At 61.9% G+C, this 18,081-nt stretch overlaps 1 protein-coding gene across 1 annotated transcript; it reads right to left on the bottom strand.

Annotated features, from left to right (window-relative positions):
• Window positions 1-641: 641 nt before the first annotated feature.
• SEPTIN4 (septin-4) lies at window positions 642-17,256 on the bottom strand. Its single transcript, XM_054166532.1, has 13 exons — window positions 17,151-17,256; window positions 10,301-10,423; window positions 9,782-10,081; window positions 9,427-9,520; window positions 9,227-9,313; window positions 7,328-7,451; window positions 6,161-6,295; window positions 5,954-6,071; window positions 5,495-5,596; window positions 4,996-5,092; window positions 4,535-4,697; window positions 1,952-2,051; window positions 642-1,202 (listed from the first exon to the last, which is right to left on the bottom strand). Exons 1-13 carry the CDS (start codon window positions 17,241-17,243, stop codon window positions 1,143-1,145), a joined length of 1,596 nt encoding a protein of 531 aa, XP_054022507.1. The 5' UTR covers window positions 17,244-17,256; the 3' UTR covers window positions 642-1,142.
• Window positions 17,257-18,081: the final 825 nt, after the last annotated feature.

Genomic DNA, 18,081 nt, shown 5'->3' with positions numbered 1-18,081 from the left:
GGATGGGGACAGCCTGGGGGGGACACACCACAGTGCTCTGCAGGGCAGCAACACCCGTGGGGACACTGGAGGGGAGCAGGGGGACACACCACAGTGCTGTGCAGGGCAGCAACACCCGTGGGGACACTGGAGGGGAGCAGGGGGACACACCACAGTGCTCTGCAGGGCAGCAACAGTGATGAGGACATCGAGGGGGAAATGCAAGGGCAGGCTGCAGTGCTTTGCTGGGAAGAAACAGGGCTGGGGACATCCTTGCAGGACACACTGATGCAGAGGCCAGGAAGCAGCACGGGCTGGGACACCCTGGGGACACGCAGGGACACCACAGCCAAGCAGCAGCAGGGGCTGAAACACCAGCAAGGGCTGATGCCACGGGCTGGGACAGTCATTATTGCTTTACAGGGACGACATCAAGAGGGGAGCAGGCTGGGGACCCAGCCTCTGATTGGGGGTTCAAGGGACTTTCTTTGGGGACTTGTGCTTTCCCAGTGCTCCCCATGCCATGGCTGTCCCCCACCTCACCCCTGAGCCTCCATCCCACCTCATGCTGGTGCTGGCATGCAGGTAGCCAAGGGGCTGGGAGCCAGCTGCCCCCCTGGCCAGGATGGGGGCTGCCCCTAAATCCCCTTGGCCACCTGCAGTGCCCAAGATTTGCTGCTCCCCCCGTGCCAGCCAAGGCCAGATGAGAGCTACTCTGTCCCCCACAGCAGGGACCAGTCCCCCCTCCTTCCCCTCTTCCCTTAAGCCAGGGCTAAGCTGAGTGCAAAGGCTGTAAGCAGGCAGCCCGAGGTGACGTGGGGACAAGGGACACGACGTGGGGCACAGGCTGGCTGCTGACCCTCCCCAGAGCCATGAAGGAAACAGAGAAAGCCAAACCACGGGGAACAAAGCAATCCCAGCCTGGTGGGGTTGGGGGGCAGCCGGGGCAGTGACCTGGCTGGGACAGGGGACTCCCAGGCTGTCCCTGTCCCCGGGCTGTCCCCATGGATAAGGCGATACCGCAGCAGCTTAAGGTGACGGGTGCAGTGTTGGTACCGAGTGTCACAGCAGGGCTGGGGCAGGATGGAGCACGATGTAAACATTTCTGATCGAGGGGGAGGGGCAGGAGGAGGAGGAGAAGGAGGGGGAGGAGAAGGAGGGGACTAGTGAGAGTCCTTCATCTGCTTCTGGATCTTCTGGAGCATCTCCTGCATCCGCCGCAGCTGGAAGAAAGCAGAGCAGGGATGGGGGTGGGATGCTGGCACCCCCCAGGCATGCAAACATATCAGGGTCCAGGGTCCTAAGGAGACTGGGAGCACCTAGAGCTGTGGGCTGGGAAAGGTGAACAGCAGACTGGGAGCTGTGGGCTGGGAAAGGTGAACAGCAGACTGGGAGCACCCAGAACTGTGGCTTGGGAAAGGTGAACAGCAGACTGGGAGCACCTAGAGCTGTGGGCTGGGAAAGGTGAACAGCAGACTGGGAGCACCCAGAGCTGTGGGCTGGGAAAGGTGAACAGCAGACTGGGAGCACCCAGAGCTGTGGGCTGGGAAAGGTGAACAGCAGACTGGGAGCACCTAGAGCTGTGGCTTGGGAAAGGTGAACAGCAGACTGGGAGCTGTGGCTTGGGAAAGGTGAACAGCAGACTGGGAGCACCCAGAGCTGTGGGCTGGGAAAGGTGAGGGTGAACAGTAGACCAGGACCACCAAGAGCAGTGGGTTGGGAAGGGTGGGGACCAGCAGCCTGGTACAGCCCCACAGAATGCAGCAGGTTAGAAAGGACCCTCAGAGGTTGCCTTGTCCAAGCCCCCAGCCCCCAAAAGCTGTGTGCTGGGCAGTGAGGGGGAACCCTCTGATGCCCCTCCAACACCTCCTCGTTCTGGGCTGAGGAGCAGCAGCTGCTGGGATGCTGCAGGAGGGATGGCTGGGACGTGGTGAGGGTGGTCAGGGGGGGCTGAGCTGTCCCCCACACTCACCTCCTCGTCCTTCTCCCGGATGAGCTTCTCCGTCTCGGCGTCGGGCACCGGGGGGATGACAGGGATGGGGAAGTCTGTCCCACTCTCCCGTGTCAGCTTGCTGTGGGCAGAGAGAAGAGCTAAGGAGGCTGCCACAGCCCTGCCAGCCCCTCCGTGGGGGACATTCCCTCGTGGGGACTGCAGCCCCAGAGACCCCAAACCTCGCAGGTACCCAGCACCCACCTGCACAGACCCTGCGCATCCCCGGCCAGGGCCACGCTTGGCCCTTTCCTGGCGCAGAGGGACGCAGCTCCAGGCACCCCCCAAACCCTGGCACCCTGGACCTACTGCAAACCAATGTGGGGGGAGCCAGGGTGGCACCAGCACAGCACAGGCACAGGGCCCTGCTTGGGTGCTTTTTGCTGGGGTCACCCAATAGGTTCTCTGCTATTTTGAAGTGTTTAAACCTGGCATCTCCCTCCTCCCCCACAGCCCTGCTGCAGGGCGGGCACCCCACTGCCCCACCGGCCCCAGGGATGCTCCACATCTCTTTTCCCAGGCTTCAGCTCCTGCTCAAGCCCTCCCTCAAGCTGGAGGGAGCTGCAGGCAGCCCCCCGGGGCCCCTCACCGCGCAGGACCGCAGCTGTCAAATTGATGGCTTCTCCCATCCATGGCTTCTCCCATGCCTACAGCAGTGGGGAGGGACCTGCTGGGTCCCTGGGGAGGCCATACACTGCCCCAGTGGTGGCCACGTGGCCAGGACACCGTCGGCAGGGCTGGCAGAGGTCACGCGTGCTGCCACGTGCCACCGCCCCATGCCACCCCCAGGGCAGCCTCCCTGCGTGCCAAGGGGTGATGGACACGGAGGATGCTGCTGGGCTGCCCCTGCCCTCTGGGGTCCTGTTGTGCCTGAGGGCTTGTGCCAGTGTGCCGTGGCAAGAGGATGGCTTTTGACCACGTTTGGAGCTGCTTTGGAAGTCGGTGCCCGTTGTCATTGGCTCCTCACCACGGGGGGAAGCCAGAGGGGAGCACATCGAGCTCCTTCCAGCCTTGGCAGCAGGACAAGGCTTGAGCTGGGCACTGGCAATGGGGCAAGTAGCTTCACCAGCCCAGGACAAGCTGCCTTCACGTGAAAGGGTCCAAGTTTTTCCTGCTGCTGCCTCCTACACCCCCAAATCACATCCCCTGGGAGGGCAGCAGGATGGGGGTGCCCATCCTGCAGCCCTTCCCTTGGGTAGCCCTTGGCAGGGATGAGCTTGGTGCCACCAAACAGGGACATGTCTCCCCAACACCACTTTGCCTGGGTGAACTGGGTTGATGCCACCAGCACACAGCATCCTCCTGGCACTGCCCAGTGGTGCCAGCATCCCAAGGGCAAATTGTGTGGGCAACGGGTGGGTGGCCACAGGGCCAGGTCTCCCTGAGCGTGGCTGCCTGGCCCTTGCACGGGCACAGAAGGACCAAGACAGCGTTAGGTACCAGCAAACACTTTATGTAGGGGCCAGGGGGTCGGGCAGGGGGAGGAGGAGGTTTGTGGGGGCCCAAGATGGCCCTGGCCAGATCCTGGCTCAGTCGGAGCAGCAGTTGGCACAGCACAGCCTCAGCACGGAGGGATGCCGCCTTCTCCGGAGGCACGGATGGAGACAGCAGCTTAGAGGCACCTACAGCCACCAGCAGCCCCACTGCTCAGCCCCCCACCACCCACTCAGCTCCTGCTCACTCCCACACCACTCCAGCCCCCCAGCTGGAGGCTCTCACCAGGGACCTTGCTTTGGGGGACTCCCCCTAGCATCTCAGGGTGGCTAAAGGGAATGTGACTGCCAGGGAACCAGGTGGTACTGGTGGCAGAGCCCCAGCACCAGCTCTTGCTTGGCTCCTGTTCCAGCCCTGGAGCTGGTGTGGATACAGGGTTCCCCCCTCACTGCTGGAGCAATTCCTCTTCAGACAGATCCAGCCCAGGGGGGACACACAGAACCCTCCTCACTGCTGGAGCATCATCCCCCACCTGGCCCCACCAGGGTCCCCTTTGTTGCCAGAGCATTTTCCCACACCCACCCAGCCATGGGGAGGACACGGGGTCCCCATCACTGCTAGAGCATCCCCCTCCAGTCAGAATGGGGGGGACACACAGGGTCCCCATCAGTGACAGAGCATCTCAGTCTATCCAAGTTGGGGGACACAGGGTCCCCATCACTGCTAGAGCATCCCCCTCCACCAGGTTGGGGGGACACAGGGTCCCCATCACTGCTAGAGTATCCCACTCTATCCAACTTGGGGGGGTGCAGGGTGCCCCTCATTGCCAGAACACCTCCCACTCCTACCCAGCCCCAGCCCAATTGCACAGGAAGGAGTCCCCACCACACCAGGACCCTTCCACCACACCAGGACCCCCCACCACCACACCAGGACCCCCCACCAGGCTGCCAAAGTTTCCTCACCCAGCCCTCCACATTGCCCCGCAGGGACCCGCACACAGCCCCAGCCTCCCGCTCCGAGATCAACCACCGACAGCGGGCTGGGGTCACCCTAAAGAGAGGGGACCCGCGTCCCCCCCGCCCCCTCACGCCCCTCCCCGAGGCGGGCAGCCCTCTCCCAGCCCCGTACTTGCGGTTCCTCTCCTTCACCACCATGCGGGTCATGCTCTGGATGCACTGCGTGCGGTAGTTCTCGTAGTGGGTTTCCCGCGTCACGTCCTTGAGGTCCTGCATGTGAGTCCTCACCAGCATCGTCCGCAGCTTCACGAAGTCGCAGTGGGAAGGGTTCTCCACTGCGGGGGAGCCAGGGGTCAGGGGGCCACAGCCAGCCCCCTCCAACCCACCCCCACCCAACCTCCCCCCTCCCGCCCCAGACTGAGCAGCGTGGAGATGGAGCCTGCAGTGCTGCCCCGGGAGGTGCAACGCTCAAGGCCAGGCTCGATGGGGCTCTGAGCAACCTGCTGTAGTAGGGGATGTCCCTGCTGGCTGCAGAGCAGTTGGATTAGGTGACCTTTAGAGGTGCCTTCCAAGCCAGTGCATTCCATGATGCCCCCATCCCCACAGGGCTGGTGGGACACAGCCCAGCATTACCTTCCACGATGCCCCAGGGGTACAGGCGCCCACGGACACGCCGGCCCTTGGCCTCCACGATGGTGTTGCTGCCAATGACAGCGAAGGGGATGCTCTCCTGCAAGAGGACAGCAGGCTTTGGTCCTGTCCACCGTGGCCCACATCCACCACACATATCTCCCCTGCTGTATCCAGCATCCACTTGCCAAGGCACCCGGGAGATAGGGAGGTGGGGCAGCAGATATCACAGCATGGGTTTCTTCACATCATCCTACCAAGCTACAGGTGACACCTGTCAGGGTCTGGGTAACATGCCCACATAGTGCACTATGTACTAACCCCACCATGCTGGGGCTGCTGGAGGGCTTGCCTGGCCCCAGAAGGTCCCAGGGGTACGCCAGGATGACAAATGCTCCCATCCACAGGGCTGGAGGAGTCCAACCCTTTGCAGGGGGGTTGGACTTAGCTGACCTCAAAAGGTCTCTTCCAACTCCAACCATTCTATGACTCTCTGACCCACCTTCAGTGCCTGGTCCTGCAGCTTGAACTCCTCATCCTCGTCCGAGTCGCACTCAGGGAACTGGTAGATGCGGATGCCGTAGTGGTCAATCTCCTCCCGGATCTGGAGGCAGACAGCTCTGCTGAGCACAGGGCTCTGGCTCTTGGAAGTGTGGTGAGAAGCACCACACAGCTCCAGTGTCCCCCAAGGACCCACAAACCCCTAGCCCCTGCAGGAACCCCCAGGCTAGATGCCATGAACAGCCCCCTGCACGCTTCTAGCTCCCCGATGAGCGCCAGGGAGACGGTTCCTTGGTGGCCACATGCTCTACGGTGCTGCGGGCACGGAGGATGCTCCACAGCAAAACCCAAGCAGGGGCTGGAAAGAGCTCCCAGCCAAGCAAAGCCCCCAACCCCCCAAGGCAGTCCCATGCCCAGGTAGCCGCTGAGATGCCTCCAGGCTGGGCCAGCCTCCCCTTACCTTGTTCTTCATGCGCTCCACCTCGGCGGGGGTCAGGGTGTCAGCCTTGGCCAGCACGGGCACGATGTTCACCCGCTGGTGCAGGGCCCTCATGAACTCCACATCCAGGGGCCGGAGGCTGCGGGGGGAGCCTGGTGAGCGCTGTCCCACCGAGCCCCTTCCCCAGCAGCCCCCCCTCCCGGCGGCACAGGCAGGGGCTGCCCATACCCGTGGCCGAAGGGTGAGATGAAGTAGATGCAGCAGTGGACGCGGTTGTCCTGGATGTTCTTGCGGTTGAGGCCGCTCTCGTCACGGAAATACTGCTCGAACTGCTGGTCGATGTAGTCGGCCACCGGCTTCCAGCTGCGGGGGGCAGGGGGGTGACCACCACAGGCCTTTGCAGGACCCCCTCCCCGTGCCTTCCCTGGACCCCCAGCTCAACACTTCCCATGTGCGGTGGGTTGAAAGTGCGCCCCCAGCGTGAACTTGGCCAGAGCAGCCCAGCTGGAAGCAAGTGAAAGCTGTGTGCCCAGGCAAACCTGCGCTCTACAATGGGATGCAATGGATGTGTGCAAAACCTACAGGGTTCACAATATTTGCAAGTATTTGCAATTGGTAAACTGCACAAGGACCAACCCCCTGGGCAAAGACCAGGGGAAGCTACCAGCTGCTCCTTTTCTGCCTCCCCAGACCCCCTCGTGCACAAAAGAGGGAGACAGGAGCAGAGAAAGTTGCTGTTAGACTTAACCAAAACAATGCAGCCAAGGATCAGGCAGAAGCAAGCTGGTATCTCCCGGGGGGAGGAGAGAGAAGGGGGGAGGAGAGGAGAATAGAATAGAGCAGGAATAGAATAGAATAGAATACAATACAATAGAATAGAATAGAATAGAATAGAATAGAATAGAATAGAATAGAATAGAGCAGGAATAGAATAGAATAGAATAGAATAGAATAGAATAGAATAGAATAGAATAGAATAGAATAGAATAGAATAGAATAGAATAGAATAGAATAGAATAGAATAGAATAGAATAGAATAGAATAGAATAGAATAGAATAGAATTAACCAGGTTGGAAAAGACCTTTGAGAGCATCAAGTCCAAGCTATCACCCAACACCATCTAACCAACTAAACCATGGCACCAAGTGCCTCATCCAGTCTCTTCCTAAACACCTCCAGGGATGGGGACTCCACCACCTCCCTGGGCAGCACATTCCCATGGCCAATCTCTCTTTCTATGAAGAATTTCTTCCTAACCTCCAGCCCAAACCTCCCCTGGCACAGCTTGAGACTGTGTCCTCTTGTTCTGCTGCTGCTTGCCTGGGGGAAGAGAACAACCCCCACCTGGCTATAACCTCCCTGGGGGGACCCCAGCACCCCTCCTTGGGACTCACCACTCAGTGTTGTTGACAGCATCCCCAAAGCCTGGCGTGTCCACGATGGTCAGGCGCAGCTTGACGCCCTTCTCCTCGATGTCCACCACGTGCTTGGTGATCTCCACCGTCTGCGTGATGCGCTCTGCAGCGGCAAGAAACATCCCAAGGGGGTGGCACCAGGGGTGAGAGGTGATGGGAGTGACTTGGGGAGGTGCTGCAGCCCCCAGGCGTCACCCCCAGCCTAGGAAGCTGGGGTGGCTTGGCAGGATCAGTCTCGACATGCACTGGGATTCAGCTTTAAGCTGGAAGAGGGGGGCCTGCAAGAAAGCTGGGGAGGGGCTTTTTAGGGGGTCAGGGAGTGATAGGACTGGGGGGAATGGAACAAATCTAGAAATGGGGAGATCCAGATTGGATGTGAGGAAGAAGTTGTTCCCCAGAATACATAGAATACATAGAATACATAGAATAAACCAGGTTGGAAGAGACCTTCAAGATCATCGCGTCCAACCCATCAACCAATCCAACACCGCCCAAACAACTAACCCACAGCACCAAGTACCCCGTCAAGTCTTCTCCTAAAAACCTCCAGTGATGGCGACTCCACCACCTCCCCAGGCAGCCCATTCCAATGTGCAATCACTCTTTCTGTATAGAACTTTTTTCTAACATCCAGCCTGAACCTCCCCTGGCGCAGCCTGAGACTGTGTCCTCTTAAGAAGGGTGGTGAGAGCCTGGCACAGGCTGCCCAGGGAGGTGGTGGAAGCCTCCTGCCTGGAGGTGTTTGCAGCCAGGCTGGAGGTGGCTGTGAGCAACCTGCTGCGGTGTGAGGTGTCCCTGGCCATGGCAGGGGGGTTGGGACTGGCTGATCCTTGAGGTCCCTTCCAACCCTGACAATTCTATGATTCTAAGAGGGTAGCTATAGACTGGGTATCAGGAAGAAATTCTTCCCAGTGAGGATGGTGAGACACTGGAACAAAACTAGAGCGAAACTAGAAATGGGTAGATACAGACTGGGTGTTAGGAAGAAATTCTTCCCCATGAGGGTGGTGAGAGACTGGCACAGGTTGCCCAGGCAGGTGGTGGATGCTCCCACCTTGGAGGGCTTCAAGGCCAGATTAGATGAGGCCTTGAGCAACCTGGGCTAGTGGAAGGTGTCCCTGCTTATGGCAGGGGGCTTAGAGCTAGAGCATCTTTCAGGTCTCTTCCTAACCATTCTATGAATCTATGATGCTCCAAGCTATGCCCTCCCCCTCATCCACATGGATGGGCACCCATCCCCGGGTGGCAGTCCCACCACCACCCCTGTGACAGCTCCAGCAGCACAGGGAGCTGCTGGGGCTGGGCATCACTGTGGGAGCACTTCTGGCTCCCTGTACCCCCCAACATGTGCCCCCATGGCTCCAGGACTGCACATTCCTCTTGACCCCCAGGACCTCTCCATGCCCCTGCAGCCTCAAGAACATTCCTGTTGCATCCTCTGGCCACAGGGGTTTGGCTTTTGCTCCAAGCAACAGGAACAAATCAAACAACCTCCACCAAACAGTCCAAACAAGCCCTGAGGATTTGGACAAGTGTGGGCAGCATTCAGTCAAAGCCTGGCTGCAGCTGAGCCAGCTCTGCCCCCTTCCCCCGCCCCCCCAGCCTCCCAGATCAGCTCCAGCAGATCCTCAACAAGCTGGGGCTTGTTTTCCCAGCAGGGACAAAGTCCCCATGGGAGGTCCTTGTGCTGGGCAGGGGAGGTCTCTGCTGCCTTTGAGCGGACCCCAGGGCCAGTGGGTAGCTGGCAATGTGCCATACACTGCTTCAGGGACCCAGAGGAGCCCAGCTGGGCAATGAGAGGGGCTGCAGACCCTGGGAATGGCACAAGGCTCTGCCACCTGCTCCAGGACACCCCAGAGGGGCTGTCCCCCTCCTCACCTTCAGCGTTCAGCAGCTTGCGGTCCCTGTACATGTCCGTCAGGAAGAGGCTGTTGACCAGGGTGGACTTGCCCAGCCCAGATTCCCCTAGGAGAAAGGGGGACAAGGGTGCGGGGGTGGAGCTGGTACACCCCCACCCCACTCCAGGCCTTTTGGGATTCCAGAGTGGGGTCCCTGTGCCAGGCAGGGCCCCTCCATACCTGCTACCATGAGGGTGAAGTCGAAGCCCTTCTTCACCGACTTCCGATGGACTTGGTTGGGCAGCGTGGCGAAGCCCACGTACTCCTTGTCATCCTGAGGGCACAGAGGACGTGGCACAAGGGGACACCCCCATCCCACCACCCTCATCCTGGCAGGCCACCCCTTTCCCCACTGCCACCCTAAGGGGTCCTCCATGGTTGGAGTGCTGTAGGATGTGGCCATGCCTGCTTGAACCCATTGGGTTTGGAGAGTGGGAACATCCTCCAGCATGACTCCTGCAGCCCCTAGCCCCATGCTCCCCCCCGCCGCTCCCCCCCCTCCCCCCCTCCACTTCCCCACGGACACATCCTGCACCTCGGAGGAGTCGTAGGGGTCCAGCTGTCCCCAGGGGCTCCGTGGGCGGTTGGGGCTGGGGGGCGGAGGGGCTGCAATGTGCTGCTGGAAATCCGAGGGCCGTGCCCGGGAGAGGATCCTGGCGTCCCTCTCGTCAGCAGATTCCTCAGAGGGGACCCTGCCCACGCCAGAGGGGGGGTGGCCGGCCTCCCGCCGGCTCTCGGGGGGCTCCACCTTCCTGGGGCTGTCGGCCGGGGGGCAATCCCGCAGGAACTGGGTCAGCTCAGCCTCCTCCGAGTCCTCCTTCAGGAAACGCTTTATCTGGGGACCGAGGAAGGAGAGAACACCGACGGTGGCAGGGCCAGCTCCAGGTGGCATCACCCACCTCAGCATCACGAGCCCCCCGGGCTGCAGCAGCCAGGCACATGCACCCCAAGGGTGGCAGGGATGGAAGGAGAGGCAGGACTGGACACCACCCGGGGGTCAGCCACGGGGATGGAAGTGGGGACAGCCATGGTCCCATGCACCCTGGGCGCTTACAGCTTGTGGCATGGGGACAGCAGCCAGCTCCTGGCACTCCGGGGGACAGGGACATTTCCCCTGGGCACCCTGCCGCTCCTCAGGATCTTCTGGGGTAGCCAGGACACCCCCACACCCCATGGCCTGCCAGGACGACAGGGAGGGAGTGCCAGGGAGGAGGGAGAGACACCAAGAAGAGATGAAGAGCGGAGGAGCTGTCAGGAGAGCCAAGCCCAGTGGGGAGGCAGATGGTGGGCAGGTGTCTGCCTGTGCCCCCCGGCCTGCCCACTCTCACGAGTGATGGCACAAGGGACTCCCATCCCTGCAGGGCAGGGGACAGGCAGGGCAAGGGACCTGAGCCACAGCTGTCATCAGCTTCAGCTGCAAAAGGGCTACAAACCCCACGGCCATGTCCTCACACGCACCGGGACCCCCACACTCCCTCGGCCCAGCTCTCCCCATCGCAGAGCCGGTGCAAGCAGCAGCCCCAGCAGGGACGGGCGCAGCGGTCCCCAAGCTGGTGGCCCTGTGGGGTGTCGGAGCTGGGATGAGGGACAAGGACGCTGGGACTGGGATGGTTCCACATCCTGTTTACAAGCACTGGTGGGAGGAGACGTGTTCCCAAGGGCACGTCCGGCAGCGGGTCCCACGGGACCAAGCCAGCAGGCACCAGAGTCCCCACTGCCTCACCGCGGCAAGTGCCAGCTGACTTCAGCCCCATGGGCGAGGCGACACCCCCCAAAGAAGCCCCCAACCCTGCTGGCTGACATCGAGGGGTCTGTGCCCTCCCCCCCCATCAGAGCCCGGAGGCGAGAGCCCTCCGTGGGGACACGTGTCCTCCGCCACCCGTGTCCCCGCTCCAGCGGCGGGGCGCAGCCGTGCCGGCGGCAAGGCGAAGCGCAGCGAGGCAGCGGTCTGGAAACAAGGTCACAGCGCTGGGGGGCTGCGCTCGCACGCCTGCCCCTGCTCCCCGCTGCCCCTGCAGCCACCAGCACTGCGGGACACGGTGCCAGGCTGGGGGGGCAGCAGGTGCCCCCACGGTGTGGGCTGTGATCCCCCACGTTCCTCTCTCTCCCGGCGCGTCGGTAGCGCTTGGTGGCTCTCTGTGACCGCAGCATCCTCTTCCTCACCAACCTGGACCTTGGAGGTGTGTGGGGGGGTCGGCACCAGCCCCCAGCACAGCACAGCCGGGAGCCCCACAGGGATAGGAGGTGGTGCTACCACCACCAAGCGCTCCCAGCCCCAGCCCACGGGGCTGCAGCCCTTTGGGGTGCCCCTCAGTCCCCACCTCAGTGAAGCCGATGGGCTCGGCGATGCTGCAGCATGGGGTGGGGAGGTCGCAACAGATCCTGGGGGGTCCTGCAGCAAGCAGAGCTCCCAGCAGGGCCACCCCAAGAACGGAGCATCCACTCTGATACCTCCCCAGAGCGCCGGGGTGCACTGGGTCCCCCACGCCCGTCTGTCCCTCTCTCGCCCCACCAAGGAGGGACACTGCTCCCGTACCTCTTGCCCAGGCTGCAGCTCGGTGGTGGCCATGGCAGAGCCGGTGTCACCCGCGGCCAGGAGAAGATGCGGAGCGAGCGGCACCGACTGCGCCGAGGGCTGGGGAGCAACATTAGCATAACTCCACCCTGGGCAGGCCCCGTGGCACCCAGGCACAGTCCCTGTGGGTGCTGGGGGCAGGACCAGTGCGGGGGGCACAGGAGGGGAGAGGGAGACCATGGCAGAGACCAAACCCAGCTCCTGCCCAGTTGCTGAGATGTCAAGGACCCAGCAGAGCATTGTTGGCCAAGGAGGTGGAAAAGCAAATTCTGGGGAGCTGGATGACCACCACCAGCAGCACCCCCACCACCAGCAGCACCCCCACCACCAGCAGCAGCCCCACCACCAGCAGCAGCCCCACCACCAGCAGCAGCCCCACCACCAGCAGCACAACTCGTGATCTGAGCACACAGCTTGGCTACAGCCCAGGAGGACATTCAGGACTTAGAACCTCCTTCATCCCAGGTCCAAAAAAAAATCCTCTAACACAGGGCAAAAATCTCCCCCATCCTGGGACAGGTGCCCCAGGGTGCACCAGGTCCTCTTCCACTCCTCACCCTGGAGCCCTCCATAGCCACCCCAGCACAGCCTCTCAGCCTCTTTGGGAGGAGAAACCTGGTTTGCCCTGAAAGACTGTTTGAAAACTCAACAATTTTGCATCCAAAAGCTTCCCAACAAGGCTCCAAGTCACTGCTGGGGCTGGGCCTGATGGGTCCAGCTGGGAAGGACCCAACCCTGGGCTGAAAGGAGCAGGGATGATGCCCAGCACAGGGATTCCTGGCAGGATCTGCAGTAGCTCTGCCTTGGCTTCCCTGGGGAGGCAAAGGGTTAATGGTGCCTCAGGAGGAGCTGCGGGTGGCATCGAGGTCACAGGGGATGGTGATTCACCTTGATGCATGTCAAGATGCATCAGAGCAGCTTGGGTGGCTGGATGCCAGGTGCCCACCACAGCCAGTCTGTCACTGCCCTTCTCAGCTAGACAGGGGAGAGAAAGCACAAGGAAGGCTCTCATGGGCCACGATAAGGGCAGGGACAGCACCCAGCAGTTACCTTCATGGGCAAAACAGACCTGACCTGGGGAAATTAGTTTCACTGTTTACCAGTCAAATCAGAGCAGGGTAATGAGAAATAAACCCAACTCTTAAAACACCTTCTCCCCACCCCTCCCTCCTTCCCAGGCTCAGCTTCACTCCTGATTTTCTGCCACCTCCCTCCCAGTGGCACAGGGGGAGGGGGAATGGGGGCTTGTGGTCAGCTCATCACACTGTTGTTGTCTCCACTGCTCCTTCCTCCTTAGGAAGAGGACTCCTCACACTCTTCCCCTGCTCCATCGTGGGGTCCCTCCCACAGGAATCAGTCCTCCATGAACTTTTCCAGCCTGAGTCCTTCTCATGGGCTGCAGTTCTTCACAAACTGCTCCTGTGTGGGACCCCTCCACAGGAGTCAGTCCTTCAGGAACAGACTGCTCCAGTGTGGGTCCCCTGTGGGTCCTCAGGTCGTGCCAGGACCCTCCTCCAGTGCAGGCTTCCCACAGGGTCACAGCCTCCTTCCTCTGGTGCCTGGAGCACCTCCTCCCCCTCATTCTTCACTGACCTTGGTGTCTGCAGAGTGGTTTCTCTCTCACTCCCCTTGTTCTTGCACTGTAACTTTTCCCCCTTCTTAACTATGCTACCCCAGAGGCGCTGCCACTGCTGCTGCTGGGCTTGGGCTTGGCCAGCAGCAGGTCAATCTTGGAGCTGGCTGGCAAGGGTTCTGTCAGACACTGGGGAAGCTTCTAGCACCTTGCAACAGAAGCCACCCCTGTACCCCTGCCACTGCCAAAAGCTGGCCACACAAACCCAACAGAGCAGCTCAGGCATGGAGCTGGGGTTGGAAGGGCTGTGTTCCCCAAGGAAGCACTCAAAGGCAAGAAGCATCAGCTGGGCCTGGTGCAATGAACCTTGGCCTTGCTGGATATGAAGAAGTGCTTGGATGCTCCTGTGCCAGTCTCCAGCTCCTAATTCCAGCAACAGATCTACCTCAACCCAGCTTTGAGGCCATTCAACACCAGCAGCAGAGACCCTGCTGTCCCCACCCTAACTCAGCTGTCCCTGCTCAGCCCAGTCACAGAACTGTGCCACCATCCCCAGCTGACACCACACCTGGGTAAGGGACCTCCTCGATGGTTTTGCAGCCCATTTCCCCCCACAGAATGGTAGGGGCTGGAAGGGACCTCTGAAGGTCAAGCCCAACCCGCCTGCCAAAACAGTATCACCCAGGGCAATGACCCAGGAACGTGTCCAGATGGGTCTTGAAAGTCTCTAGAGAAAGAGACTCCACAACCTCTCTGGGCAGGCTGCTTCAGGGCTCCTGCACCCTCTCGGTAATGAAGTTTCTCCTTGTGTTGAGGTGGAGCTCCCTGGGCTCCAGCCTGCGTCCGTTGCCCCTCGTCCTATCACAGCACACCCCCGAAAGAGGCTGGCACCTTCAGATAGTTGTAATCACAAGCTGCAGCACCCCAGCACCGCAGCGCAGCACAGCTCTGCTCCAGCGCTTACCGCTGCCCGACCGCCACCGCCCGCAGTCCCGGCAGGAGCGGGGATTTAGGGCGGGCAGAGCCCGGGGCCGCGCCGGTGCCCCCGTAAGCGGATTACATGCCCGGCTGAGTGTGAGCCGCCGCTCGGCGCCGGGGCTGTCACCGGCCCCCGCCAGCTCCAGCGAGGTGCCACACGAGCTGGCGTGTCCCCTGCCTGTCACATCGCATCTCACCTTCCCCACGCAGCGACAGCCCGAGGCAGAGCGGGGCACCGGGGCACTGGGTAAAGCCTCGGCTGGGAAAACCCCTGGCTGCCCATTACCAACTTGCTGCCCGGCGCAGTGTTCCCATGGGATGTGTTTTCCCAGCCTGTTTCTGCAGGGAAAAGGAAGGGAATGTCCCAGTAAGGTGCTGGGCCAGCCGTGGGGATACCCAGCCTATAAAGGTGGCACCTCGATGTGCCACCCACGGCACAGCACCGCACAGCTGAGCATCCCAGTGCCAAATACCCTGTCCTAGAAGCACAGGCTCCATGGGGGACAAGGGCATGGTGGCCCTCACCAGCCTGGCTCTTCCCAGGAGCAGCTCAGATGCACGGGATGCTCCCACTGGTGTGCTGAAACCAGTTTATTGTCACAGTTCTCCCCCCTCACCCCATCAGCAGCACCCCAGCTGTGAAACTGAGTCTGCTAGGAGGAGGAGGGGTGGTGCTGGGCACTGCAGGCAGTGGAACAGGGCTGGGCAGGGCGTCAGCACCAGGTACACAAGCACACAGGATGAGAGCCTTTCCAAACACCCCTCAGAGCAGCAGCTCCTGCCCCTTTCCAAACACCCCTCAGAGCAGCAGCTCCTGCCCCTTTCCTAACATCCCTCAGAGCAGCAGCTCCTGCCCCTTTCCAAACATCCCTCAGAGCAGCAGCTCCTGCCCCTTTCCAAACACCCCTCAGAGCAGCAGCTCCTGCCCCTTTCCAAACATCCCTCAGAGCAGCAGCTCCTGCCCCTTTCCAAACACCCCTCAGAGCAGCAGCTCCTGCCCCTTTCCAAACATCCCTCAGAGCAGCAGCTCCTGCCCCTTTCCAAACACCCCTCAGAGCAGCAGCTCCTGCCCCTTTCCAAACATCCCTCAGAGCAGCAGCTCCTGCCCCTTTCCAAACACCCCTCAGAGCAGCAGCTCCTGCCCCTTTCCTAACATCCCTCAGAGCAGCAGCTCCTGCCCCTTTCCAAACATCCCTCAGAGCAGCAGCTCCTGCCCCTTTCCAAACACCCCTCAGAGCAGCAGCTCCTGCCCCTTTCCAAACATCCCTCAGAGCAGCAGCTCCTGCCCCTTTCCTAACATCCCTCAGAGCAGCAGCTCCTGCTCCTTTCCTAACCCTTAGAGCAGCAGCTCCTGCCCCTTTCCTAACATCCCTCAGAGCAGCAGCTCCTGCCCCTTTCCTAACATCCCTCAGAGCAGCAGCTCCTGATCCTTTCCTAACCCTTAGAGCAGCAGCTCCTGCCCCTTTCCTAACCCTCAGAGCAGCAGCTCCTGCCCCTTTCCTGCAGGGAATCCTTCAGCTTGAAGGATCTGGAGGTGCCTGTGTGCAGGCACTGGGAGGGGACCATGTGTGGTTAGCTCCCTACAAGTGACAGCAGAGCCTGTCCAGGATGGACACAAGGCAGAATGTCAGCACGTGGGGATGGCTGAGAAGACCCTGGCCACCACGAGCCAGGAGTACAGTCTGAGGGGAATCATTGCTCATCCTGCTTCACCAGACAAGCCATGGGTCGCTTTGGGGACAGAGGGATGTGGCACTGGTGTCAGGGGCATCAGCTCCACCTCTGTGGGTCCTTCTGGATTCATCCACACCCACCTCCAGCCCCAGCTCACCCCACATCTACATTCACAAGAGCCCAGCTGCGCTCCAATTCCCAGCTACGGCTGTCACCCTCCCCCTCAGATGTCCCCAAGCCTGGATCCGTCTGTGCCCAAGGCCACGGTTTGGAGCCTTTCAGGAAGGGGCTCATGGAGCCGGCTGCAGCACGCCGGGCCAGCTGCTCCCTGGTTCCGCTATGTCCTGCTCCAGAGGAATGTGCCGGTCCCGTTCCCACGGCGGCTGCCAGGGAAGGAAGGCCACCACGGTCCCCACCAAGGGCACTTGGCCCAGCGGCCACAACGCCGGTGCCACGCGGGCCACGGACACAACCCTCCAAATTCATCCCCACCCTGGGCATGGCAAGTGCCTCAAGATCCCTGTGGGGACGTGGCCCTGAAGAGTGACTCCTCGGGACCTGCCACCAGCAAGCAGGGGTGAGGAGGACGAGCAGGGCAGGACAGGCTGCTGGGGCGGGGGGCATGAATGGCTCCGGACCACGCCGGTAACGGCAGAAGCGGCTCCACAGCGCGACCAGGCTCCCTGTGATGGTCCCCGCAGGAGGGCCCGGGCAGCCTGGCAGTGCCACCGCAGACCGGGGGACTTGCCAAGGCACTGCTGGGTGACCGATGCTCTGCTCGAAGCCACCCGAGTGCAGCCCCCCTCCCCCTCCTTGCCCACGCAGGGACACCACGGGGGACACGTAGGGACACGCAGCTGCGTCTGGCAGGCAGCGTCGCCCCGGTGCCAGGGAGAGTGGCGGCGGGCAGGAGGTCCCGTTGTACCCCCACCCCCGACTGTGTCTCCTAACGCCATTCCCAGGACGACGCTGTCCACCGGGGACCGGGCAGGTGCTGCCGCACCGCCTGTCCGTCCCCCGTCCCCGTCCGTCCCCCCCCCCGCCCCGCTGCGGCACCGGCGGCACCGGCAGCCCCGGCCCGCTCCGCCCCCGCCGCACCGTCACCTTCACGGAGGGCAGCGGGATGCGGGAGCGGGGCTGGCTCCCCGCTGGCGTGCGGCGCAGCCCGGTGCGGTGCGGTCCGGCGTCCCCCTCCATCCCCGGCGCTGCACCGGCCTTACCATGGCTGCGGCGCCGGGCGCCGTCCGGGAGCAGCGGCTCCGAGCGGCTCGGCCGGGCCCCGCCGCCGGGATTAGTAGAAATAGCAGCGGCGGGGGCGGGGGCGGCCCGGGGCGGAGCGGGGCGGGGCGGGGGCGGCCGCTCGGCACCACCGGGAGCAGCGGCATCGGCGCTGGCACCGGGACCTGCCACCGGCACTGACATCATACACCTGGCACCCAGCTTCAGTACTGGGCACCGGCACCGGGCACTGAACGCTGAGCACGGCCACCGGCACTAGCACTGGGCACCGGCAGCAGCATCGGCAGTGGCCCTGGGACCGGACACCGGCATTGGCAGCACACACCTGGCACCCAGCATCAGTACTGGGCACTGGAAGTAGGCACTGGACACTGGGCACCAGCACTGGCATCATACACCTGGCACCCAGCACCAGTAATGTGCACTAGGACCAGGAACTGAACAGCAGGCACCAGCACTGGCATCACCACTGGGCATTAGCTGCACCACTGGAACCAGCACTGGCACTGGGCATCACCAGCAATAGTACCAGGCACTAGGAATGGGCATTGGCACTGGGACCAACACTCTACACTGGGCACCAGTACTGACTTCATGGACTTGGCACCAGGCACTGGCACCAGGCAGTGGGACCAGGCACTGTGCCCTGGGACCAAGCACTGTACACTGAGCACTGGCACTCTCTTCAGCACCAGGCAGTGGGACCAGGTGCTGTATACCAGGCACCAGCACTGGCATCATGCACTGGCACCAGGCACTGAACATGGGGCACATGTGGTACAAAGCAGCAGCAGCA

Source organism: Dryobates pubescens, chromosome 13, assembly GCF_014839835.1.
Source record: "Dryobates pubescens isolate bDryPub1 chromosome 13, bDryPub1.pri, whole genome shotgun sequence".
Lineage (NCBI taxonomy): Eukaryota > Metazoa > Chordata > Aves > Piciformes > Picidae > Dryobates > Dryobates pubescens.
The sequence above is the reverse complement of the archived record's forward strand: the minus strand, read 5'-3'. Positions and strand labels throughout refer to the sequence as shown.

Bases quoted from the DNA above. Each gene is read 5' to 3' on its own strand.
- SEPTIN4 (XM_054166532.1), bottom strand. From the start codon at position 17,243: ATGGAGGGGGACGCCGGACCGCACCGCACCGGGCTGCGCCGCACGCCA. The intron at 7,452-9,226 runs GTGAGGAGGGGG...TTGCCGCTGCAG, and splicing joins CAAGCTGCTGAACGCTGAAG to AGCGCATCACGCAGACGGTG. The intron at 6,296-7,327 runs GTGAGTCCCAAG...TGCCCCCCGCAG, and splicing joins GCTGTCAACAACACTGAGTG to CTGGAAGCCGGTGGCCGACT.